We start from the raw sequence: 23,763 nt of genomic DNA on the forward strand, positions 1-23,763 counted from the left end.
AGGTTCAAAGACATGTAAAAGCCCCCTTGGCCACTTTCGAAGTGCCAGAACGCCGTTTCGACCATGTCCACGTAGACCTCGTTGGGCCGCTTCCGCCGTCACAAGGGTTCACACACCTCCTGACCATGGTCGACTGCACTACAAGATGGCCAGAGGCGGTTCCTTTGGCATCTACTACCTCCGCTGATGTCGCCAGGGCTTTTATCTCCTCGTGGGTCGCACGTTTCGGTGTCCCGTCAGATATTTCGTCCGACCGCGGTCCACAGTTTTCGTCTGAACTTTGGAACGCTGTAGCCTCAGGTTTGGGCACCAAGCTCCATCGCACCACGGCCTACCACCCGCAGGTGAACGGGTTGTGTGAGCGTTTCCATCGGTCGCTAAAAGCATCGCTAAGGGCCACACTTCAGGGCACTGCATGGGTAGATCGACTCCCGTGGGTTCTGCTTGGTTTGCGCACGGCGCCTAAAGAAGACCTGCAGTCATCTTCCGCGGAACTGGTGTACGGCCAGCCACTCCGGGTGCCGGGCGATTTCTTGCCATCGCCAACTAAGCCGTGGTCCGTGGCTGATCAACTCAGCACCCACCGAGAAACGGCCGACTCCTTTAAGCCGATTCCGACGTCGCACCACGGCCTTCCTTCCTCTCATATTCCAACGGAGTTAAGGCAGGCCGAGTTTGTCTTCGTTCGCCATGATGCCCATCGCGGTCCACTCCAGTCTCCTTATACGGGCCCCTTCCGGGTGTGGGAGGCAGGCGCCAAGAGTTTTTTGGTCGACATCGGGGGCAAACCCGACTACATTTCGATTGACCGCCTCAAGCCCGCGCACCTGGACCTCGACCGGCCGGTCGAAACTGCACAGCCACCACGCCGTGGTCGACCGCCCACTGCTACTACGTCCGAACGGATCGTTCCACCTGTCAGCCCATCTACCGCTCAACAAATTCCTCTCCGGGAATATAGGAGTCATTCGAACAGACTTGTCCGACCTCCTCTTCGATTGACTTTCATTGTTAAAGACAATTCTGGGGGGGCGCATGTGGCAGAGCCACCAAGGGACTCTTATATCGATGTACATAATTATCTGTAACAGAATGAATCTGTACCTGTATTCGTTTTACTACATGTAAATAGCGCGGTCCCTAGAGGGTTAAGACCAAACGCGATGACGTCACCACGTGGGTCACGTGACGTTCCCAACGGCGGGAAACGTGATGATGTCATGATGTCAGAGGGAGGAGCTCTCTCTCTCAGTCCTCGTGGAGCCAGCATTGAGCATAGACCTGTTTGTTAGTTCTCCTGCGTTTGATTGTTACTTCTGCAAAACAGTATTAAACTTCGTTTGGTTAACAGACTGACTCGATCTCAGTCTTTTGATTAGGAATCTGACAATTCCTACATGCCCAGAATTTCCTGGATCGAGCCATCTCACAGCGAGTGCCGTGAATTGGATTTTCAGCTTGTGTTATTTTTGCGCCACAGATTTCTGGAAGTGCGAGCTGGCAACGGGGCATCGAAGACCTGAGTGAACGACGGGACAAACAGTTTATCTCCTGAACCAATGAGACAAGACGAGAGAGACAGAAACAGAGGGACGACGGAGAAGGAAATGGGGTGAATTGAAGTCAAATTAGAGACAGAACGAGAAAGAGAGGGAAAGAGAGAGAGTGGATTGAGAAAGAAAGAGACAAAGAAAAAGTGAGAAAAATAATCTTTAATTCTACACCCTTCTCGGAACAATTCCCTACCTGTGGGACGGAGACTCCAGTTTCAATTGTTCCCTTTCTGGGGCTCCAAGGCTGAATTTCATGTCAGGACCATCAATCACGTCATTAACAGGGTCCTTACGACATGAATTACCAGCCCGAAATGGCTGCGGTGAGATTCATTCGTATTAGCGGTATAAATCCGGCAATCTCACAACACACAATGGGGAGACTCATGGCAATGGTCAGTTTTCCAGTTTGCGTGAGGTTAGCGGCGGAATGGCGCAAGTCGCCCGGCAATTTGTGGAGAACTGGAACTCACGGTGTATCTCATCCCCACCACGAATTGCTGGCTTTTTACACAATACTAATGGCGAGCGCCGTGAACTCACCATTACATTTCCACCAATTTCAGGGCTATTGTAACCAACTTTTGTGCTGTTAGCAGTCTTGCCCATGATTCGGAAGATCATTGGCTCAAGCCCCACTCTGGGACCTGGCCCCCACAATCCAAGCTGATGCTCCAGCGCATTACCGAGGGCGTGCTGCACTGTCAGGAGGTGCGAGCAGACAGACAAGACATTAAAAAGATGGAAAAGCTCCCATGACACCAAGAGCAGAGAGTTTGCCCTGTGCCCTGGTCCAACATTCATCGCTCAACCAACAATAACCCAAACAAACATTCACTGCTCACTCATTGTCGTTGCGATTTGTGGGATCTTGCTGTGCACAAAACAATTGCTGCAAAAGTCACTGTGCTTGAAAATATTTCATTGGATGTGAAGCACTTTGACATCTGAAACACAAGGCCCCTGTACAAAAGTGCTTTTTTTGTTTAGTTTCAGTAATTCCACATGTTTGAAATGTTGCTGCCATTTACTCTTTATCAGTTGGCTATTTTCCAGGGTCATTCCTCCCTTCATCTCATGCCATTAAAAGGCCAGAATTGGACTTGCCTGATCGGGCACATCAGTGCCCACCATCGGGCCCACCTGCTGACTCTCTCGGCCCCGAGCGGAGCGGCTCGTCTCGCGACCCGCCAGGGCTGAGAGTTTTATTGTCCTCACACATTCCCACTTTTAGTCTTCATCCATCACCAGGCCCCAAACTTCAGCCCCACAGGGTGCACATTGTTGCTTGACTTGGGGCCTACACTTCCTTTGGGGCCTGGTGAAATTCAAAGCAAATGTCTGTCCAGCAGATTCAACATCTTTTCACTTCCAACAAAACCTCCATTCTTTCCTGGAAACGGCGCATGTGATTTTTTTCTGCAATCTATCTACGCGAAAGTGTCCTTCCCTCCCACGAGGCCTCTGCACTCCACACTGCCGCCCACCAGCCCCCCCCCGCTCCCCATGTGGCTCACCCTCACCTCCTTACCATGTGGCTTCCCCTCCCACATGATCCAGTTTTTCAAATGATAAATCCAGGCAGTTTTCCAAGGATTCGAGTCTCCTCAATCGCCATTTGCCTCACGGTTGTGTTTGATGACCTGTCCTTGCAAAGGTCAGATGTCACCGGTTACGTGAAGGACATGTCATGTTCACTGCACGCTTTCATTCAGGGGTCATTTTGGGAGAAAAATAAACAGAGTGCGAGAACAACTGAAGCACACAAGGTGCAGTACTCAAAATACCACACAGCCCGACAAATGGGACTGAAGACAGGATCCCTGGTTTCCTGTCGATCCAAACTCTGATGGGAACTCCAGGGCTGTCACCTCCTCTCCCCAAGCTGACCCACAATGTGCTTCGGAAGCAGGATCTGAGAAAGCATCAAAAAGCCCAGAGTCAAAATAAGCACTCACTTCCTCTGCACAATCCCCTTTCCTGCATCACTGTGGTACTGTCTGACAAGAGGAATGACAGCGGGCAGGCTCACACCCTCAGTGGTGGCCATGGCCATTTTCTGCTGACAGTCAGGATTTGTTAAACACTCACTTCTCAATTGCCTTCACAGCCAACGAAGTACTTTTGGAGTGTAGTCACTATTGTAATGTCGGAAACGCAACAGCCAGTTTGCGCACAGCAAGCTCCCACAAACAGCAACGTGATAATGACCAGATCATCTGTTTTTTTAGTGATGTTGGTTGAGGGATAAACATTGGCCAGGACACCGGAGAGAACTCCCCCTGCGCTTCTCTGGGATTTTTTACGTCCACCTGAGAGAGCAGACGCAGCCTTGGTTTAGCGTCTCATCTGAAGTACTGCCCCTCCGACAGTGCAGCACTCCCTCAGTACTGCCCCTCCAACAGTGCGGCGCTCCCTCAGTACTGCCCCTCCAACAGTGCAGCGCTTCCTCAGTACTGCCCCTCCGACAGTGCAGCGCACCCTCAGTACTGCCCCTCCAACAGTGTGGCGCTCCCTCAGTACTGGCCCTCTGACAGTGCAGCGCTCCCTCAGTACTGCCCCTCCGACAGTGCAGCACTCCCTCAGTACTGCCCCTCCGACAGTGCAGCGCTCCCTCAGTACTGACCTTCCGACAGTGCAGCACTCCCTCAGTACTGACCTTCCGACAGTGTGGCGCTCCCTCAGTACTGGCCCTCTGACAGTGCAGCGCTCCCTCAGTACTGCCCCTCCGACAGTGCAGCACTCCCTCAGTACTGCCCCTCCGACAGTGCAGCGCTCCCTCAGTACTGACCCTCCAACAGTGCAGCACTCCCTCAGTACTGACCTTCCGACAGTGCGGCGCTCCCTCAGTACTGCCCCTCCGACAGTGCAGCGCTCCCTCAGTACTGACCCTCCGACAGTGCAGCACTCCCTCAGTACTGCCCCGCCGACAGTGCGGCGTTCCCTCAGTACTGCCCCTCCAACAGTGCGGCGCTCCCTCAGTACTGCCCCTCCAACAGTGCGGCGCTCCCTCAGTACTGTCCGTCCGACAGTGCAGCGCTTCCTCAGTGCTGCCCCTCCGACAGTGCAGCGCTCCCTCAGTACTGTCCCTCCGACAGTGCAGCGCTCCATCAGTACTGTCCCTCCAACAGTGCGGCGCTCCCTCAGTACTGCCCCTCCGACAGTGCAGCTCTCCCTCAGTACTGTCCCTCCAACAGTGCGGCGCTCCCTCAGTACTGTCCCTCCGACAGTGCGGCTCTCCCTCAGTACTGTCCCTCCGACAGTGCAGCACTCCCTCAGTACTGCCCCTCCGACAGTGCAGCGCTCCCTCAGTACTGTCGCTCGGACAGTGCAGCGCTTCCTCAGTATTGTCCCTCCGACAATGCAGCACTCCCTCAGTACTGTCCCTCCGACAGTGCAGCGCTCCCTCAGTACTGCCCCTCCGACATTGCAGCACTCCCTCAGTACTGCTCCTCCGACACTGCAGGGTTCCCTCAGTACTGCCCCACTGACAGTGCAGCACTCCCCCAGTACTGCTACATGACAGTGCAGCGCTCCCTCAGTGCTGCCCCTCTGACAGAGCAGCGCTCCCTCAGTACTGCCCCACCGACAGTGCTGCACTCCCTCAGTACTGCCCCTCCGACAGTGCAGCACGCCCTCAGTCCTGACCCTCCGACAGTGCAGCACTCCCTCAGTCCTGACCCTCCGACAGTGCAGCACTCCCTCAGTCCTGAACCTCCGACAGTGTGGCGCTCCCTCAGTGCTGACCCACCGACAGTGCAGCGCTCCCTCAGTCCTGACCCTCCAACAGTGCGGCGCTCCCTCAGTACTGTCCCTCCGACAGTGCGGCTCTCCCTCAGTACTTCTCCTCCGGCAGTGCAGCTCTCCCTCAGTCCTGACCCTCCGACAGTGCAGCACTCCCTCAGTACTGCCCCTCCGACAGTGCAGCGCTCCCTCAGTACTGACCTTCCGACAGTGCAGCACTCCCTCAGTACTGACCTTCCGACAGTGCGGCGCTCCCTCAGTACTGGCCCTCTGACAGTGCAGCGCTCCCTCAGTACTGCCCCTCCGACAGTGCAGCACTCCCTCAGTACTGCCCCTCCGACAGTGCAGCGCTCCCTCAGTACTGACCCTCCGACAGTGCAGCACTCCCTCAGTACTGACCTTCCGACAGTGCGGCGCTCCCTCAGTACTGCCCCTCCGACAGTGCAGCGCTCCCTCAGTACTGACCCTCCGACAGTGCAGCACTCCCTCAGTACTGCCCCGCCGACAGTGCGGCGTTCCCTCAGTACTGCCCCTCCAACAGTGCGGCGCTCCCTCAGTACTGCCCCTCCAACAGTGCGGCGCTCCCTCAGTACTGTCCCTCCGACAGTGCAGCGCTTCCTCAGTGCTGCCCCTCCGACAGTGCAGCGCTCCCTCAGTACTGACCCTCCGACAGTGCAGCGCTCCATCAGTACTGTCCCTCCAACAGTGCGGCGCTCCCTCAGTACTGCCCCTCCGACAGTGCAGCTCTCCCTCAGTACTGTCCCTCCAACAGTGCGGCGCTCCCTCAGTACTGTCCCTCCGACAGTGCGGCTCTCCCTCAGTACTGTCCCTCCGACAGTGCAGCACTCCCTCAGTACTGCCCCTCCGACAGTGCAGCGCTCCCTCAGTACTGTCGCTCGGACAGTGCAGCGCTTCCTCAGTATTGTCCCTCCGACAATGCAGCACTCCCTCAGTACTGTCCCTCCGACAGTGCAGCGCTCCCTCAGTACTGCCCCTCCGACATTGCAGCACTCCCTCAGTACTGCTCCTCCGACACTGCAGGGTTCCCTCAGTACTGCCCCACTGACAGTGCAGCACTCCCCCAGTACTGCTACATGACAGTGCAGCGCTCCCTCAGTGCTGCCCCTCTGACAGAGCAGCGCTCCCTCAGTACTGCCCCACCGACAGTGCTGCACTCCCTCAGTACTGCCCCTCCGACAGTGCAGCACGCCCTCAGTCCTGACCCTCCGACAGTGCAGCACTCCCTCAGTCCTGACCCTCCGACAGTGCAGCACTCCCTCAGTCCTGAACCTCCGACAGTGTGGCGCTCCCTCAGTGCTGACCCACCGACAGTGCAGCGCTCCCTCAGTCCTGACCCTCCAACAGTGCGGCGCTCCCTCAGTACTGTCCCTCCGACAGTGCGGCTCTCCCTCAGTACTTCTCCTCCGGCAGTGCAGCTCTCCCTCAGTCCTGACCCTCCGACAGTGCAGCACTCCCTCAGTCCTGAACCTCCGACAGTGTGGCGCTCCCTCAGTACTGACCCACCGACAGTGCAGCGCTCCCTCAGTCCTGACCCTCCAACAGTGCGGCACTCCCTCAGTACTGCCCCTCCGACAGTGCAGCACTCCCTCAGTACTGTCCCTCCGACAGTGCGGCACTCCCTCAGTACTGCCCCTCCGACAGTGCGGCGCTCCCTCGGTACTGTCCCTTCGACAGTGCGGCCCTATCTCAGTATTGCCCCTCTGACAGTGCAACGCTCCCACAGTGCTGCCCCTCCGACAGTGCAGCGCTCCCTCAGTACTGCCCCTCCGACAGTGCAGCACTCCCTCAGTACTGCCCCTCCGACAGTGCAGCGCTCCCTCAGTACTGCCCCATCTATAGTGCAGCGCTCCCTCAGTACTGCCCCTCCGACAGTGCGGCGCTCCATCAGTACTGTTCCTCAGACAGTGCGGCGCTCCCTCAGTATTGCACCTCCGACAGTGCAGTGCTCCCTCAGTATTGCCCCTCCGACAGTGCAGATGCCCTCAGTACTGCCCCTCCGCCAGTGCGGCGCTCCATCAGTACTGTTCCTCCGACAGTGCGGCGCTCCCTCAGTATTGCCCCTCCGACCGTGAAGCGCTCCCTCAGTACTGCCCCTCCGACAGTGCAGCACTCCCTCAGTATTGCCCCTCCGACCGTGAAGCGCGCCCTCAGTACTGCACTGGGAGTGTCAGCCTAGATTCTGGGCTGAAGACCCTGGATTCATAAATTTCTGATGGAGAGGCGAGAGAGGGTACTACTCCTGAGCCACGGCTGAGATCTAATAGAGACGTCTGTACGATGAGTTTTTTTTCATCGCATGCTTTGGAAAGTGTTTTCTTGCAAATTTACTTAGTATTAAAGTGAAGCGCTCAGGAACAGAGCAGAGTGTCACGACCAGGCGGAAGTCTCACTTTTCCTTTATAAATATATAAAATAGACCATCCGGCACAAGATATCAGAGACACCAGACAACGGCACAACCAATTGATGTATTAATAGAGCCCTGTGCGGGGTCCTGATAAGCCGCCAGACAGTAACAGTGCCTGACATTGCAGCCAAGGGTTAAACCGAAGCCAGTTGTTTTCTAAAGGCACAGGATGTGGCTCCGTCATGTTATCCCTTCCCCTCGACCAGAACAAACAAACTGCACAACATCCATCCAAACACTTCACCAGCACCATCTCGAAGGACATCGACACAGGGGCTTTTGGCTCGTACACAGCACCAAGCATTCCAGGGACCAAGCTGAAGGCCAAAGGTCAGAGGAAACACGTGAAAAGGCCCGCGAAGAAAAAGCGATTCCACCGAATTTGGATGAACAAACATGCTCGTTGTGTGCCAGAGCTGTGATCATACACACGGTCAACACTGATACACCCATCCAATAATGAGCATCTCTGCGCACATTAATTCAGCTCCCTGCTGGCCTCTGAAACTAGAAGATAAACTCCATGGGACTAGTCCTTCATGATTAAATAAACACAAGCAACAGTTGGGAGAAAGAAACGGCACCTTCCCGTGCAAGCGCAGGAGATGCAACACCTGCCCTTTCACCTCCTCCCTTCCCACTGTCCAGGGCCTCAAACACTCCTTCCAGGTGAAACAGCGATTTACTTGTACTTCTTGCAATCTAGTATACTGTATTCACTGCTCACGATGCGGTCTCCTCTACATTGGGGAGACCAAACGCTGATTGGGCGACCGCTTTGCGGAACACCTCCGTTCAGTCCGTAAGGGTGACCCCGAGCTTCCGGTCGCCTGTCACTTTAATTCTCCGCTTCACTCCCGCTCTGATCTCTCTGTCCTCGGCCTCTTGCATTGTTCCAACGAAGCTCAACGTAAGCTCGAGGAACAGCACCTCATCTTTCGATTGGGCACTTTACAGCCTTCTAGACTCAACATCGAGTTCAACAATTTCAGACCATAACCTCGGCCCCAATCCTTTTTTCCCCCATTTATTTATTTATTTTTTCTCTCTGCCACATGGCAGCTGTCAATCATTCTGCCATCCCCATTTACACCTCCTCTAGACCCATCTTTTGTTTCTTTACTTGTCCCATTACCCTCTCCTTTTGCCTTGCACCATCATCCCTTGTCATTTAATCTCTCCCGCCTTCCACCCCATCACAGACCTTCCCTTCTGTTCTTTCCTCTCCTCCCCCCATTGCCCTGCCCTTGCCCTTGCTTAAAAACCTGTTCCATCTTTAACTTTTTTCCAGTTCTGGCGAAAGGTCACCGACCTGAAACGTTAACCCTGTTTCTCTCTCCACAGATGCTGCCTGGCCTGCTGAGTGTTTCCAGCATTTTCTGTTTTTATTTAAGAGGAGAAAGACATCGGGATCGATTTTAGCTCAGGCTGGGTGGGGGGGGGAACCTCTGTGGAGTGCTCAATGTGACACCCAGGCCATTTTAACTCCCGGGCCTCGTTTGAATAACCAGGGCCGGCTGAGAGGGAGCAGGAATCGCGGAGCCCGAGGGCCTAGAGGATCGGTAAGACGTTACTGCTGGGGGTGGTTTGCTGGCACTGGGAGAGAGAAGTAAGGCCTGGGGAGGGCCAGGGCCTCCTTGTGGGTCCTGTGGGATCCTCCTGGCCCACAAGGATCCCACAGGAAAGGTAAGTGAAATACTTCCCTTGGCCTCCGTTGACTCCCGCCGTGGGTCGGCCGTGCGGCCCTCCCCATTTCGCCAGTTAAAAATTGCCTCGCTGCGCCATTGACATCATCGGGCCATGACCACCGACTGTAAAGTAGGCCCCACCTGCCTGCTTTGAGGTAAGTTGCAACGGCTGGGGGGCGGGGGACATCATGTTGCGACCACCCACCGCCCGCATCACTCCCACCGGACGGGGGGGTTCAAATCCACCTCAGTCAGTCAGCGTTCTCAAACAATGGGAGTTTAACCGCTTCCGAATGACGAGCGGCCACCTTTGACCCATAGGCCAAGAACCCAGGGGAAGGCTGACGTAATAAAACTCACTACTCACTTGGTTTGAGTATAAAGCAAGGCTTTAATCAACTTGTTTCAGAACATGGAGGTCTAGTTGTACTTCACTAGTTCCTGTCTTACAAAATGTCCCTGGGCAAGCTGGGCCCACGCCCGAGTATTTGTACTCCTTGGACGGCGCCACCAGCTGGCCGTCCAGCGTTATTTCACGAGTAGTTTCTTGATCAATGATGAGGTTTATAACAAAGACATTAATACACCGTCGGGCCCCCCTGCTGAAAAGGGGCTCAGCAAGCACAGGTACAGTGTCTGAGCTTGTGTGGTGCGGTCCCATCTCACCGAGGTGCCCATGCTAATGGGACCACTCACACTCGCAGCAGCAGCGTGCTGTGCTCCTCACCACAGTTTGGACGGCCACACTTCCAACGCCTCCCCAGGCTTTTCTTTTGCCCTTGCAAGCCAGAAATTGCAGTTGGCACTCATCTCAGGAAACCTGCAGCCAACAAGGGCAACAATATTATGCCAGACTGATCCCTGGGATGGCAGGAATGACATATGAGGAGAGATTGGGTCGATTGGGCTTATACTCGCTGGAGTTTAGAAGAATGAGAGGGGATCTCATTGAAACTTATAAAATTCTAACAGGACTAGACAGACCAGATGCAGGAAGGATGTGCCCGATGGCGGGGGAGTCCAGAACCAGGGGTCACAGTCTAAGGATAAGGGGTAAGCCATTTAGGACAGAGATGAGGAGGAATTTCTTCACCCAGAGAGTGGTGAACCTGTGGAATTCTCTACCACACAAGGCAGTTGAGGCCAATTCATTAAATATATTCAAGAAGGAGTTAGATATATTTCTTAAGGCTAAAGGGATCAAGGGATATGGGGAGAAAGCAGGGACCGGGTACTGAATTTGGATGATCAGCCATGAACTCATTGAATGGTGGAGCAGGCTCGAGGGGCCGAATGGCCGACTTCTGCTCCTATCTTCTATGTTTCTATGCCGAGCTTTTCATGGTTGCAAGCCAAAAATCCATCGACATGGTCACGGTTTACCTCAGTGCTGGATACTGAGGCCAACCCGGGTGAGGGCCCATCAAACATATTCTGGTCGTGACTGCCATACAAAACGCTCAACATTTCCTGAATTCCTTCACTTTCCTCCAATGTAAGCTTGAACCACTGCCACCATCTCACTGGTGAGTGCAGGACACAAACTCACCACATCAGCTGCAAATCCCGCACTCCCTGTTCCAACTGCACTGAAATCCATGCCTGGGGCTCCCCAGGATCCTGGCCAGAATATGCAATTTTAAACAACGGATCCATCCAGCCCACACAGCCAGAAAAGCAAAGGTCTCTTGTGGTGTGTGGAGGAAGCAGCCATTAGCTCCGGAGGTGGGTTGTGGTGAGAGGCACTGGCCATGAGCACCAGCTGGAGACAGATGCAAAGCACGGCTTCGCACAGTGCAGCCAGCGAGTTACTGAGCCACACCGATCAGGAGAGCCCCCGGTTCCACCTCCTACATTGGCTGATCTCATCCGGGATCACTGTACAATTAGCCTCAGTGCCCCTTCAACAGGAACTCCTGCTGGGAAGTGACGGGTTGTGGAGGCGAAGCCAGAAGAGAATTGAGATTTGCTGCGATTGCTCCAACTTCGTGTCGAATTCTTCACTGAGGCTATCACCCAAAGTGTGAGCTCATGGACAGAGTCCGGCACCCGGAGAGCTGATTCCCAGCAAACACACAAGGATCAGGAGCACAGGCAAAACTAGGAGGGAAGAGCTCTTTGGTGATAGAGCAGGCAAACTTCAGCACCAGGTCCATGAGATGTACTGCACAAGGGCGATGAATTGTCTCTCCTCTCCCGAAGGTGCTGACTCTCACTGGGGTACGGTTGGTTTCTCTCTCCTCTCCTGAAGGTGCTGACTCTCACTGGGGTACAGTTGGTCTCTCTGTCCTCTCCTGAAGGTGCTGACTCTCAGTGGGGTACGGTTGGTTTCTCTCTCCTCTCCTGAAGGTGCTGACTCTCACTGGGGTACAGTTGGTCTCTCTGTCCTCTCCTGAAGGTGCTGACTCTCACTGGGGTACGGTTGGTTTCTCTCTCCTCTCCTGAAGGTGCTGACTCTCACTGGGGTACAGTTGGTCTCTCTGTCCTCTCCTGAAGGTGCTGACTCTCACTGGGGTACAGTTGGTCTCTCTGTCCTCTCCTGAAGGTGCTGACTCTCACTGGGGTACGGTTGGTTTCTCTCTCCTCTCCTGAAGGTGCTGACTCTCACTGGGGTACAGTTGGTCTCTCTGTCCTCTCCTGAAGGTGCTGACTCTCACTGGGGTACGGTTGGTTTCTCTCTCCTCTCCTGAAGGTGCTGACTCTCACTGGGGTACGGTTGGTTTCTCCTCTCCTGAAGGTGCTGACTCTCACTGGGGTACGGTTGGTTTCTCTCTCCTCTCCTGAAGGTGCTGACTCTCACTGGGGTACGGTTGGTTTCTCCTCTCCTGAAGGTGCTGACTCTCACTGGGGTACGGTTGGTTTCTCTCCTCTCCTGAAGGTGCTGACTCTCACTGGGGTACGGTTGGTTTCTCCTCTCCTGAAGGTGCTGACTCTCACTGGGGTACGGTTGGATTCTCTCTCCTCTCCTGAAGGTGCTGACTCTCACTGGGGTACGGTTGGTTTCTAAGCCTCTCCTGAAGGTGCTGACTCTCACTGGGGTACGGTTAGTTTCTCTCCTCTCCTGAAGGTGCTGACTCTCACTGGGGTACGGTTGGTTTCTCTCTCCTCTCCTGAAGGTGCTGACTCTCACTGGGGTACGGTTGGTTTCTCCTCTCCTGAAGGTGCTGACTCTCACTGGGGTACGGTTGGTCTCTCTCTCCACTCCTGAAGGTGCTGACTCTCACTGGGGTACGGTTGGTTTCTCCTCTCCTGAAGGTGCTGACTCTCACTGGGGTACGGTTGGTTTCTCTCTCCTCTCCTGAAGGTGCTGACTCTCACTGGGGTACGGTTGGTTTCTCCTCTCCTGAAGGTGCTGACTCTCACTGGGGTACGGTTGGTTTCTCTCTCCTCTCCTGAAGGTGCTGACTCTCACTGGGGTACGGTTGGTTTCTCCTCTCCTGAAGGTGCTGACACTCACTGGGGTACGGTTGGTTTCTAAGCCTCTCCTGAACGTGCTGATTCTCACTGGGGTACGGTTGGTTTCTCTCTCCACTCCTGAAGGTGCTGACTCTCACTGGGGTACGGTTGGTTTCTCTCTCCTCTCCTGAAGGTGCTGACTCTCACTGGGGTACGGTTGGTTTCTCTCTCCTGAAGGTGCTGACTCTCACTGGGGTACGGTTGGTTTCTCTCTCCTCTCCTGTAGGTCCTGAGTCTCACTGGGGTACGGTTGGTTTCTCTCTCCTCTCCTGAAGGTGCCTGACTCTCACTGGGGTACGGTTGGTTTCTCTCTCCTCTCCTGAAGGTGCTGACTCTCACTGGGGTACGGTTGCTTTCTCTCTCCTCTCCTGAAGGTGCTGACTCTCACTGGGGTACGGTTGGTTTCTCTCTCCTCTCCTGAAGGTGCTGACTCTCACTGGGGCACGGTTGGTTTCTCCTCTCCTGAAGGTGCTGACTCTCACTGGGGTACGGTTGGTTTCTCTCTCCTCTCCTGAAGGTGCTGACTCTCACTGGGGTACGGTTGGTTTCTCTCTCCTCTCCTGAAGGTGCTGACTCTCACTGGGGTACGGTTAGTTTCTCTCCTCTCCTGAAGGTGCTGACTCTCACTGGGGTACGGTTGGTTTCTCTCTCCTCTCCTGAAGGTGCTGACTCTCACTGGGGTACGGTTGGTTTCTCCTCTCCTGAAGGTGCTGACTCTCACTGGGGTACGGTTGGTTTCTCTCTCCTCTCCTGAAGGTGCTGACTCTCACTGGGGTACGGTTGGTTTCTCCTCTCCTGAAGGTGCTGACTCTCACTGGGGTACGGTTGGTTTCTCTCTCCTCTCCTGAAGGTGCTGACTCTCACTGGGGTACGGTTGGTTTCTCTCTCCTCTCCTGAAGGTGCTGACTCTCACTGGGGTACGGTTGGTTTCTCTCTCCTCTCCTGAAGGTGCTGACTCTCACTGGGGTACGGTTGGTTTCTCCTCTCCTGAAGGTGCTGACTCTCACTGGGGTACGGTTGGTTTCTCTTTCCTCTCCTGAAGGTGCTGACTCTCACTAGGGTACGGTTGGTTTCTCTCTCCTCTCCTGAAGGTGCTGACTCTCACTGGGGTACGGTTGGTTTCTCCTCTCCTGAAGGTGCTGATTCTCACTGGGGTACGGTTGGTTTCTCTCTCCTCTCCTGAAGGTGCTGACTCTCACTGGGGAACGGTTGGTTTCTCACTCCTCTCCTGAAGGTGCTGACTCTCACTGGGGTACGGTTGGTTTCTCTCTCCTCTCCTGAAGGTGCTGACTCTCACTGGGGTACGGTTGGTTTCTCTCTCCTCTCCTGAAGGTGCTGACTCTCACTGGGGTACGGTTGGTTTCTCTCTCCTCTCCTGAAGGTGCTGACTCTCACTGGGGCACGGTTGGTTTCTCCTCTCCTGAAGGTGCTGACTCTCACTGGGGTACGGTTGGTTTCTCCCTCCTCTCCTGAAGGTGCTGACTCTCACCGGGGTACAGTTGGTTTCTCCTCTCCTGAAGGTGCTGACTCTCACTGGGGTATGGTTGGTTTCTCTCTCCTCTCCTGAAGGTGCTGACTCTCACTGGGGTACGGTTGGTTTCTCCTCTCCTGAAGGTGCTGACTCTCACTGGGGTACGGTTGGTTTCTCCCTCCTCTCCTGAAGGTGCAGACTCTCACTGGGGTACGGTTGGTTTCTCCCTCCTCTCCTGAAGGTGCTGACTTTCACTGGGGAACGGTTGGTTTCTCTCTCCTCTCCTGAAGGTGCTGACTCTCACTGGGGTACGGTTGGTTTCTCTCTCCTCTCCTGAAGGTGCTGACTCTCACTGGGGTACGGTTGGTTTCTCTCTCCTCTCCTGAAGGTGCTGACTCTCACTGGGGTACGGTTGGTTCCTCCTCTCCTGAAGGTGCTGACTCTCACTGGGGTACGGTTGGTTCCTCCTCTCCTGAAGGTGCTGACTCTCACTGGGGTACGGTTGGTTTCTCCTCTCCTGAAGGTGCTGACTCTCACTGTGGTACGGTTGGTTTCTCTCTCCTCTCCTGATGGTGCTGACTCTCACTGGGGTACGGTTGGTTTCTCTCTCCTCTCCTGAAGGTGCTGACTCTCACTGGGGTACGGTTGGTTTCTCTCTCCTCTCCTGAAGGTGCTGACTCTCACTGGGGTACGGTTGGTTTCACCTCTCCTGAAGGTGCTGACTCTCACTGGGGTACGGTTGGTTTCTCCTCTCCTCTCCTGAAGGTGCTGACTCTCACTGGGGTACGGTTGGTTTCTCTCTCCTCTCCTGAAGGTGCTGACTCTCACTGGGGTACGGTTGGTTTCTCTCTCCTCTCCTGAAGGTGCTGACTCTCACTAGGGTACGGTTGGTTTCACCTCTCCTGAAGGTGCTGACTCTCACTGGGGTACGGTTGGTTTCTCCTCTCCTGAAGGTGCTGACTCTCACTGGGGTACGGTTGGTTTCTCCTCTCCTGAAGGTGCTGACTCTCACTGGGGTACGGTTGGTTTCTCTCTCCTCTCCTGAAGGTGCTGACTCTCACTGGGGTACGATTGGTTTCTCTCTCCTCTCCTGAAGGTGCTGACTCTCACTGGGGTACGGTTGGTTTCTCTCTCCTCTCCTGAAGGTGCTGACTCTCACTAGGGTACGGTTGGTTTCACCTCTCCTGAAGGTGCTGACTCTCACTGGGGTACGGTTGGTTTCTCCTCTCCTGAAGGTGCTGACTCTCACTGGGGTACGGTTGGTTTCTCCTCTCCTGAAGGTGCTGACTCTCACTGGGGTACGGTTGGTTTCTCTCTCCTCTCCTGAAGGTGCTGACTCTCACTGGGGTACGATTGGTTTCTCTCTCCTCTCCTGAAGGTGCTGACTCTCACTGGGGTACGGTTGGTTTCTCTCTCCTCTCCTGAAGGTGCTGACTCTCACTGGGGTATCATTCCACTAGCTCCAGCAACTCTCTTGTATCTCACACAGTTGCCATTATTCATGTGTGAGTCTCCACAGCGAGTGCTAGCAGGCTATCCCGGCCATAGGGAGCATCGCAGTAGAGGACGATCTGGTCGTCAGCTGACCTTTCCTGGGGTTGACTGGATAGCAATCAGGAGCAGGAGCCTTGGCGTTTCCCCTTCCAATGGAAGTCGAAGCCAATTGGAGCGTTCCTTCTTCAGCCATGGCTTCAGAACCAGCTGGGGGTTGACCCTGGGAGAAAATGATGGGTGGGGGAGGGGTGGGGAGGGTGGGGGGGGTGGCGGTGCAATCACCAGTGACCTTTGATTTTTCCTGTGAACTTCCTGCTGGAGCAGTCACCTGTCAACCGACAGCCAAACACCTCGTGGATGCAGAGTGAGACCTGAGGATCTGTGTAACCCGGTCTTCCTGCAGTCGCTGGGGATTGTTAATATAAACTGAGCAGTGAGATTCCGCTGTGTTATGTGTGCTCAGGTGAAGACTTCAGAAGCCTGTGACCTCCCTCATGGAATAGCACCGAATGCCGGGGGTACGTGGTCTTTATGAAACTCCCCGACACTATCCTCCTCTTCCTTCTAAGGGGTCTCCACCAACTTACTCAAGTGGCAAGGTGGTGCGAAAACGTATGCACACGTCTTCCCACCCATTGTATCATGAGAGTGAAAGAAGGGGTGTCTGCGCCCTCGAGCTCGAAAAACGACCAAAAAATCAACCCCGAACGCTCTTCATTCAACATGTAGAAGGAAGGGGTTAACAGATGCCCCCGTGACCTTTAGCCCCAATGGGCCCACTAAAATACAACGGCACGTCTCTCCGAGACCGCAGGTTTCTGCCGTTTCACGCCCTGTGCCACTAAAATAGCATTAGGCCGGCAAGCCTCTGAGAGAAAGAAGACTCGCGTCACTGCTCTGCCTGCAGGCTGGGATTTTGATGTCAACAGTGGCAATTGCTTCAAACTTAAATGTAGGCTCGTTCCAACTTCACTTCACACATGAACTTTTGTTTCTTCAATGGGATAAAAATTCTTAGAGTTACAACACTGCTCAGAATACAAAAAAGGATCACTTGATCCAACTATGTTTCTATAAAATGGGGGAAAATAACCGCTCTCCCTTTGCAACTACTGTGCGAGACAGTTTTGGCTCAGGCCCACATTTTTTTTCCAAAGTTAGCACAAAGACCCACTACAAGAGAATTCCCATTTGGTTTTCATATCACTCTTCCACATGTTGCAATAATTTATTTTTTCAGAGGGAAAAAAAACCTTTGCCTGGAGGGAATTAAAACGTGCAGTGGTTTGTCAGCAATGAGTGTAGACCAAACACAAGTCCCGAGCCTGTTTCTCACAGTCATATGTTTTCAAAAAAGAACAGAGCAATTCACTTTCTTCTTCAACTGAGCTCGTCTCCTAGCAACAGGACTAGGCCTCAGGCCCCCTCTCACCCATCCAACATTCATTGTAAGAGGATTTGAGTACAGGAGCAAGGATGTCTTAATACAATTATACTGTGTGCAGTTCTGGTCTCCTTACCTAAGAAAGGATATACTTGCCATAGAGGGAGTGCAACGAAGGTTCACCAGACTGGTTCCTGGGATGGCAGGACTGTCGTATGAGGAGAGATTGGGTCGACTAGGCCTGTATTCACTAGAGAATGATAGGGGATCTCATTGAAACGTATAAAATTCTGACAGGGCTAGACAGACTGGATGCAGGGAGCATGTTTCCCCTGGCTGTAGGGTCTAGAACAAGGGGTCACAGTCTCAGGATATGGGGTAGGACATTTAGGACTGAGATGAGGAGAAATTTCTTCACTCAGAGGGTGGTGAACCTGTGGAATTCTCTACCACAGAAGGCTGTGGCGGCCAAGTCACTGAATATATTTAAGAAGGAGATAGATAGATTTCTAGACACAAAATGCATCAAGGGGTGTGGGGAGAGAGCGAGAATATGGTATTGAGATAGAGGATCAGCCATGATCATATTGAATGGCGGAGCAAGCTCGAAGGGCCGAATGGCCGACTCCTGCTCCTAGTTATCTGTTTCTAACATGGATCTACTGGAGTTTGGATTCCATCACATTTTAGGTAGACATTTAATATATCATGCACTGCTGGCAGGGAATTCAATCAATATTTTTTTTTAAATTGAAGTTACTTTCAGTAGGAGGTCAATCCAGGAGATTTCCCCCTTCCACCTTAGGATCGTCATCTCACTCAAATGGAGGGGCTGCATGAGGCAGCAGTGCTAACCCAGCAGTCATAGTGTAAAGGGCAGGACCCCCAGTATGGTAGTGTACTGCTTGTGGTACTGGACTAGCAACCTAGCAGGTTGAGAGTTCAAATCCCACCATGGCAAGTTGTGAAACCGAATTCGCTAAATCTGGTTCACTAATGTCCTTCATGGAGAGAATCCCACCACCTCTGCCTGGCCTGGCCTGCACGCGAGTCCATTCCTACACTGCCTGGTTGATTCTCAATGACCTCTGAAGTGGACTTCAGGAAGAACGCTCACCACCAACATCTAAAGGCAAAAATGACAGCCTACCTCCGGACAACAATCAAAAAAAAAAGTTAGAATTGAAATCAACATTGAAATATATTGAGGGTGGCGGGACATATTGAGAGAGTGGTTAACAAAGCATTTGGGATCTTGGGCTTCATAAATAGAGGTATTGAGTACAAAAGTAGAGAAGTTATGCTGAACCTTTATAAAGCGCTGGTTAGGCCACAACTGGAGTATTGCGTCCAGTTCTGGTCACCACACTTTAGGAAGGATGTGAAGGCCCTTGAGAGGGTGCAGAGGAGATTTACCAGAATGGTTCCGGGGATGGGGGATCTTAGCTACAAGGACAGGTTGGAGAAGCTGGATTTGTTTTCATTAGAGCAAAGGAGGTTGAGGGGTGATTTGATAGAAGTGTACACGATTATGACAGGGAAAGGCTGTGCCCACTAGTTGATGGTACAAGGACTAGGGGACACAGATTTAAGGTTTTGGGCAAGAGATACAGGGGGGATGTGAGGAAAAACTTTCTTACGTAGTGAGCGGTGAGGACCTGGAACTCGCTGCTGACGGAAGTGGTGGAAGCGGAGACACTCAATGTTTTCAAGGGGAGACTGGATAGGCACTTGAGGGAAATAAACTTGCAGGGATAGAGCGGGGGAATGGAACTGACTGGATTGCTCTACAGAGAGCCGGCACGGACTCAATGGGCCGAATGGCCTCCTTCTGTGCCGTTATGACTCTATGAGGGATTTGATCAGACAACACTTCCCTCAACCTGCTTGCCTCCAATTAGTCATTATTTTTCCATATATTGAAACAATGGACTAAATCAATGTGGCTCTGGCTCCAAGTACAGAGCAGACCATGATCGCATTGAAAGGCGGAGCAGGCTCGAGGGGCCGAATGGCCTCCTCCTGCTCCTATCTTCTATGTTTCTATGTTTCTAACAACCAAAACTGTACCTGTTAGATCAAAAGGAACCTGCTGGCAGTCTGTGTCGTTCATGCCCCAAGCACACGTGTATACTGCGCCACCTTCCGTTATGTTCGGCTGACTGGTATTGGCTTTGGGAGCTCCAATAAGAACACTCAACCTGAAAGAACAAAAATCAACGATGTCAGAAACCATCGAGCTGACAGAACAGAGGTAAGCGAGTCTCAAACGGAATCTTCAAGCACAGTTGTCCCAACAACCAGCAACAAGCCTCATTTATTAGTCGCAACTATTGAGCTCAATTCGAGACTCGGATCAAGAGACCCAAAATTTGGACTCAGCATGATTTTCTCAAAATGATTTATCACAGAGCATCTTCACTGCACCCAGTCACAGCTCATCTCCACGGGAGCACTACCATCGCCATTGCAACAAACAGGGGTAACAGTGCGAAGTGACACATTTTGGTAGGAAGAACGAGGAGAGGCAATATAAACTAAAGGGTACAATTCTAAAGGAGTGCATGAACAGAGAGACCTGCGGGGGGGGGGGTATGTGTGCACAAAGCATTGAAGGTGGCAGGGCAGGTTGAGAAAGCCATTAAAAAAGCACACGGGATCCTGGGCTTCATAAGTAGAGACATAGAGTACAAAAGCAAGGAAGTTATGATGAACCTTTATAAAACACTGGTCCGACCTCAACTGGAGTATTGTGTCCAATTCTGGGCATTGCACTTTAGGAAGGATGTGAAGGCCTTAGAGAGGGTGCAGAGGAGATTTACAAGAATGGTTCCAGGGATGAGGGACTTCAGTTACGTGGATAGATTGGAAAAGCTGGGGTTGTTCTCCTTAGAGCAGAGAAGGTTGAGAGGAGATTTGATAGAGGTGTTCAAAATCATGAGGGGTCGAATGTAAGAAGTCACACAACACCAGGTTATAGTCCAACAGCTTTATTTGAAATCACAAGCTTCCGGAGTGCTGCTCCTTCGTCAGGTGAAGTGGAGAGATGCATAAAGACACAGCTTATATAGTCAGAGAATAATGTCAGATGATTACAGGTAATCTTTCTAACTGCCATTTATCACACCTCGGCAGAGAGATAATCACAGCGATCAAAGGTGTGAATGCTGTCCAAACAGGTTAGTCAGGAAAACATTACATCAAAGAACAATGAGGTGGGGTCACAAGGGGTCAAATGTTGCAGATGCTGGGGTCTGTATGAAAAAGAAAAAACAGACAAAAAAAAAAAATATCTTTTTTTTTTTGGCTGGAAATCACAGCAGGTCCGGCCGCATCTGTGTAGAGAGAACCAGCCAACAACGACTCGAGTCTGGGTGACCCTACGTCAGGTGGGGTTACATGTAGCGTGACATGAACCCAAGATCGCGGTTGAGGCCATCCTCATGAGTGCGGAACTTGGCTATCAGTTTCTGCTCGACGATTTTGCGTTGTCGTGTGTCTCGAAGGCCGCCTTGGAGAATGCTTACCCGAAGATCGGAGGCTGAATGTCCTTGACTGCTGAAGTGTTCCCCGACTGGGAGGGAACACTCCTGCCTGGCGATTGTTGCGCGGTGTCCGTTTATCCGTTGTCGCAGTGTCTGCATGGTCTCGCCGATGTACCATGCTCTGGGGCATCCTTTCCTGCAACGTATGAGGTAGACAACATTGGCCGAGGTAGACAACGTTGGCCGAGTCACATGAGTATGTACCATGTACCTGGTGGGTGGTGTCCTCACATGTGATGATGGTATGTGTTGATGATCTGGCATGTCTTGCAGAGGTTGCCGTGGCAGGGTTGTGTGGTGTCGTGGTTGCTGTTCTCCTGAAAGCTGGGTAATTTGCTGCGAATGATGGTCTGTTTGAGGTTAGGCGGCTGTTTGAAGGCGAGTAGTGGACGCGTGGGGATGGCCTTAGCAAGGTGTTCGTCATCATCGATGACATGTTGAAGGCTGCGAAGAACATGGCGTAGTTTCTCCGCTCCGGGGAAGTACTGGACGACGAAGGGTACTCTGTTGGTTGTGTCCCGTGTTTGTCTTCTGAGGAGGTCTATGCGATTTTTTGCTGTGGCCCATCGGAACTGTCGATCGACGAGTTGAGCGTCATATCCCGTTCTTACGAGGGCATCTTTCAGCATCTGTAGGTGTCCATCACGTTCCTTCTCGTCTGAGCAGATCCTGTGTATTCGCAGGGCTTGTCCATAGGGGATGGCTTCTTTAATGTGATTCGGGTGGAAGCTGGAGAAGTGGAGCATCCTGAGGTTGTCCGTGGGCTTGCGGTAGAGTGAAGTGCTGAGGTGTCCGTCTTTGATGGAGATTCGTGTGTCCAAGAATGAAACCGATTCTGAGGAGTAGTCCATGGCGAGTTTGATGGTGGGATGGAACTTGTTGATGTTATCGTGTAGTCTTTTCAGTGATTCTTCGCCGTGTGTCCATAGGAAGAAAATGTCGTCGATGTATCTGGTGTATAGCGTTGGTTGGAGGTCCTGTGCAGCGAAGAAGTCTTGCTCGAACTTGTGCATGAAGATATTGGCGTATTGGGGTGCGAATTTGGTCCCCATGGCTGTTCCGTGTGTTTGGGTAAAGAACTGGTTGTCAAAGGTGAAGACATTGTGGTCAAGGATGAAGCGGACGAGTTGTAGGATGGCGTCTGGAGATTGGCTGTTGTTGGTGTTGAGTACTGAGGCTGTCGCAGCGATGCCGTCATCGTGGGGGATACTGGTGTAGAGTGCCGAGACGTCCATCGTGGCAAGGAGTGTTCCTGGTTCAACTGGTCTGTGGGTGCTGAGTTTCTGTATGAAGTCTGTAGTGTCACGACAGAAGCTGGGGGTTCCCTGTACGATGGGTTTCAGGATGCCCTCGACGTATCCAGAGAGGTTCTCACACAGGGTTCCGTTGCCTGATACGAGAGGATGTCCGGGTGTGTTGGCTTTGTCTATCTTTGGGAGGCAGTAGAAGTCTCCCACGCGGGGAGTACGTGGGATGAGAGCGCGTAGGATGCTTTGAAGGTCTGGATCGAAGGTCTTGATCAGTCTGTTGAGTTGGTGGGTGTGTTCTTTGGTCGGATCTGCGGGTAACTGTCTGTAGTGTTCCTGGTTGTCCAGTTGTCGGTATGCTTCTTTGCAATAGTCCGTTCTGTTCTGTATGACGATGGCTCCTCCTTTGTCTACTGGTTTGATGACGATGTTGCGGTTGGTCTCGAGAGCGTGGATGGCGTTGCGTTGTGCTCGGGTGACATTCTGGACTGTCTTGTGAGTGCGGCTGATGAATCTGGCATTGATGCATCTCCTGACAGCTTGAGCATGCATGTCAAGCTTAGGGCAGCGACCCTCCGGAGGGGTCCAATTTGACTCTTTCTTCTTCGGTTGCTGCACTGCGGATCCCTCTGTCTGCTGTTCCGGATCATTGGTTGTCTCATTGGGTTCGCTGCTGACATCTTGCAGACCATGCAGACACTACGACAACGGATGAACGGACACCGCGCAACAATCGCCAGGCATGAGTGTTCCCTTCCAGTCGGGGAACACTTCAGCAGTCAAGGACATTCAGCCTCCGATCTTCGGGTAAGCATTCTCCAAGGCGGCCTTCGAGACACACGACAATGCAAAATCATCGAGCAGAAACTGATAGCCAAGTTCCGCACTCATGAGGATGGCCTCAACCGCGATCTTGGGTTCATGTCACACTACATGTAACCCCACCTGACGTAGGGTCACCCAGACTCGAGTCGTCATTGGCTTGTTCTCTCTACACAGATGCGGCCGGACCTGCTGTGATTTCCAGACAAAAAAAAAAAAAAAATGTTTTTCGGTCTGTTTTTTGTTTTTCATACAGACCCCAGCATCTGCAACATTTGACCCCTTGTGACCCCACCTCATTGTTCTTTGATGTAATGTTTTCCTGACTGACCTGTTTGGACACCATTCACACCTTTGATTGCTGTGATTATCTCTCTGCCGAGGTGCGACAAATGGCAGTTAGAAAGGTTACCTGTAAACATCTGACATTATTCTCTGACTATATAAGCTGTGTCTTTATGCATCTCTCCACTTCACCTGAAGAAGGAGCAGCGCTCCGAAAGCTTGTGATTTCAAATAAAACTGTTGGACTATAACCTGGTGTTGTGTGACTTCTTACATTTGTCCACCCCAGTCCAACTCCGGCATCTCCACACCATGAGGGGTCGAGACAGAGTAGAGAGAGATAAACTGTTCCCATTGGCGGGAGGATCGAGAACCAGAGGACACAGATTTAAGATGATTGGCAAAAGAACCAAAGGCGACAGGAGGAAAAATCTTCTTACTCAGCGAGTGGTTAGGATCTGGATTGCACTGCCTGAGAGGGCGGTGGGGGCAGATTCAATTGTGGCTTTCAAAAGGGAATTAGATAAGTACCTGAAGAAAAGAATTTGCAGGGCTACGGGGAAAGGGCGGGGGAGTTGGACCAGCTGAAGTGATCTTGCAGAGAGCTGGCAGAGGCCGAATAGCCTCCTGCTGTGCTGTAACCATT

General features: G+C 52.7%; 1 protein-coding gene across 1 annotated transcript in view; it reads right to left on the bottom strand.

Moving 5' to 3' along the window:
• The window catches only part of LOC147096975 (integrin alpha-5-like), a 395,891-nt gene that overhangs the window by 177,120 nt on the left and 195,008 nt on the right, over positions 1–23,763 (bottom strand). Inside the window, 1 exon segment of the mRNA XM_085972686.1 lies at positions 19,289–19,419. Coding sequence (XP_085828812.1) covers positions 19,289–19,419 — 131 coding nt within the window.

This window comes from Somniosus microcephalus, chromosome 33 (genome assembly GCF_052327205.1).
Source record: "Somniosus microcephalus isolate GS21.2 chromosome 33, FLI_Smic_1.0, whole genome shotgun sequence".
Taxonomy (NCBI): Eukaryota; Metazoa; Chordata; class Chondrichthyes; order Squaliformes; family Somniosidae; genus Somniosus; species Somniosus microcephalus.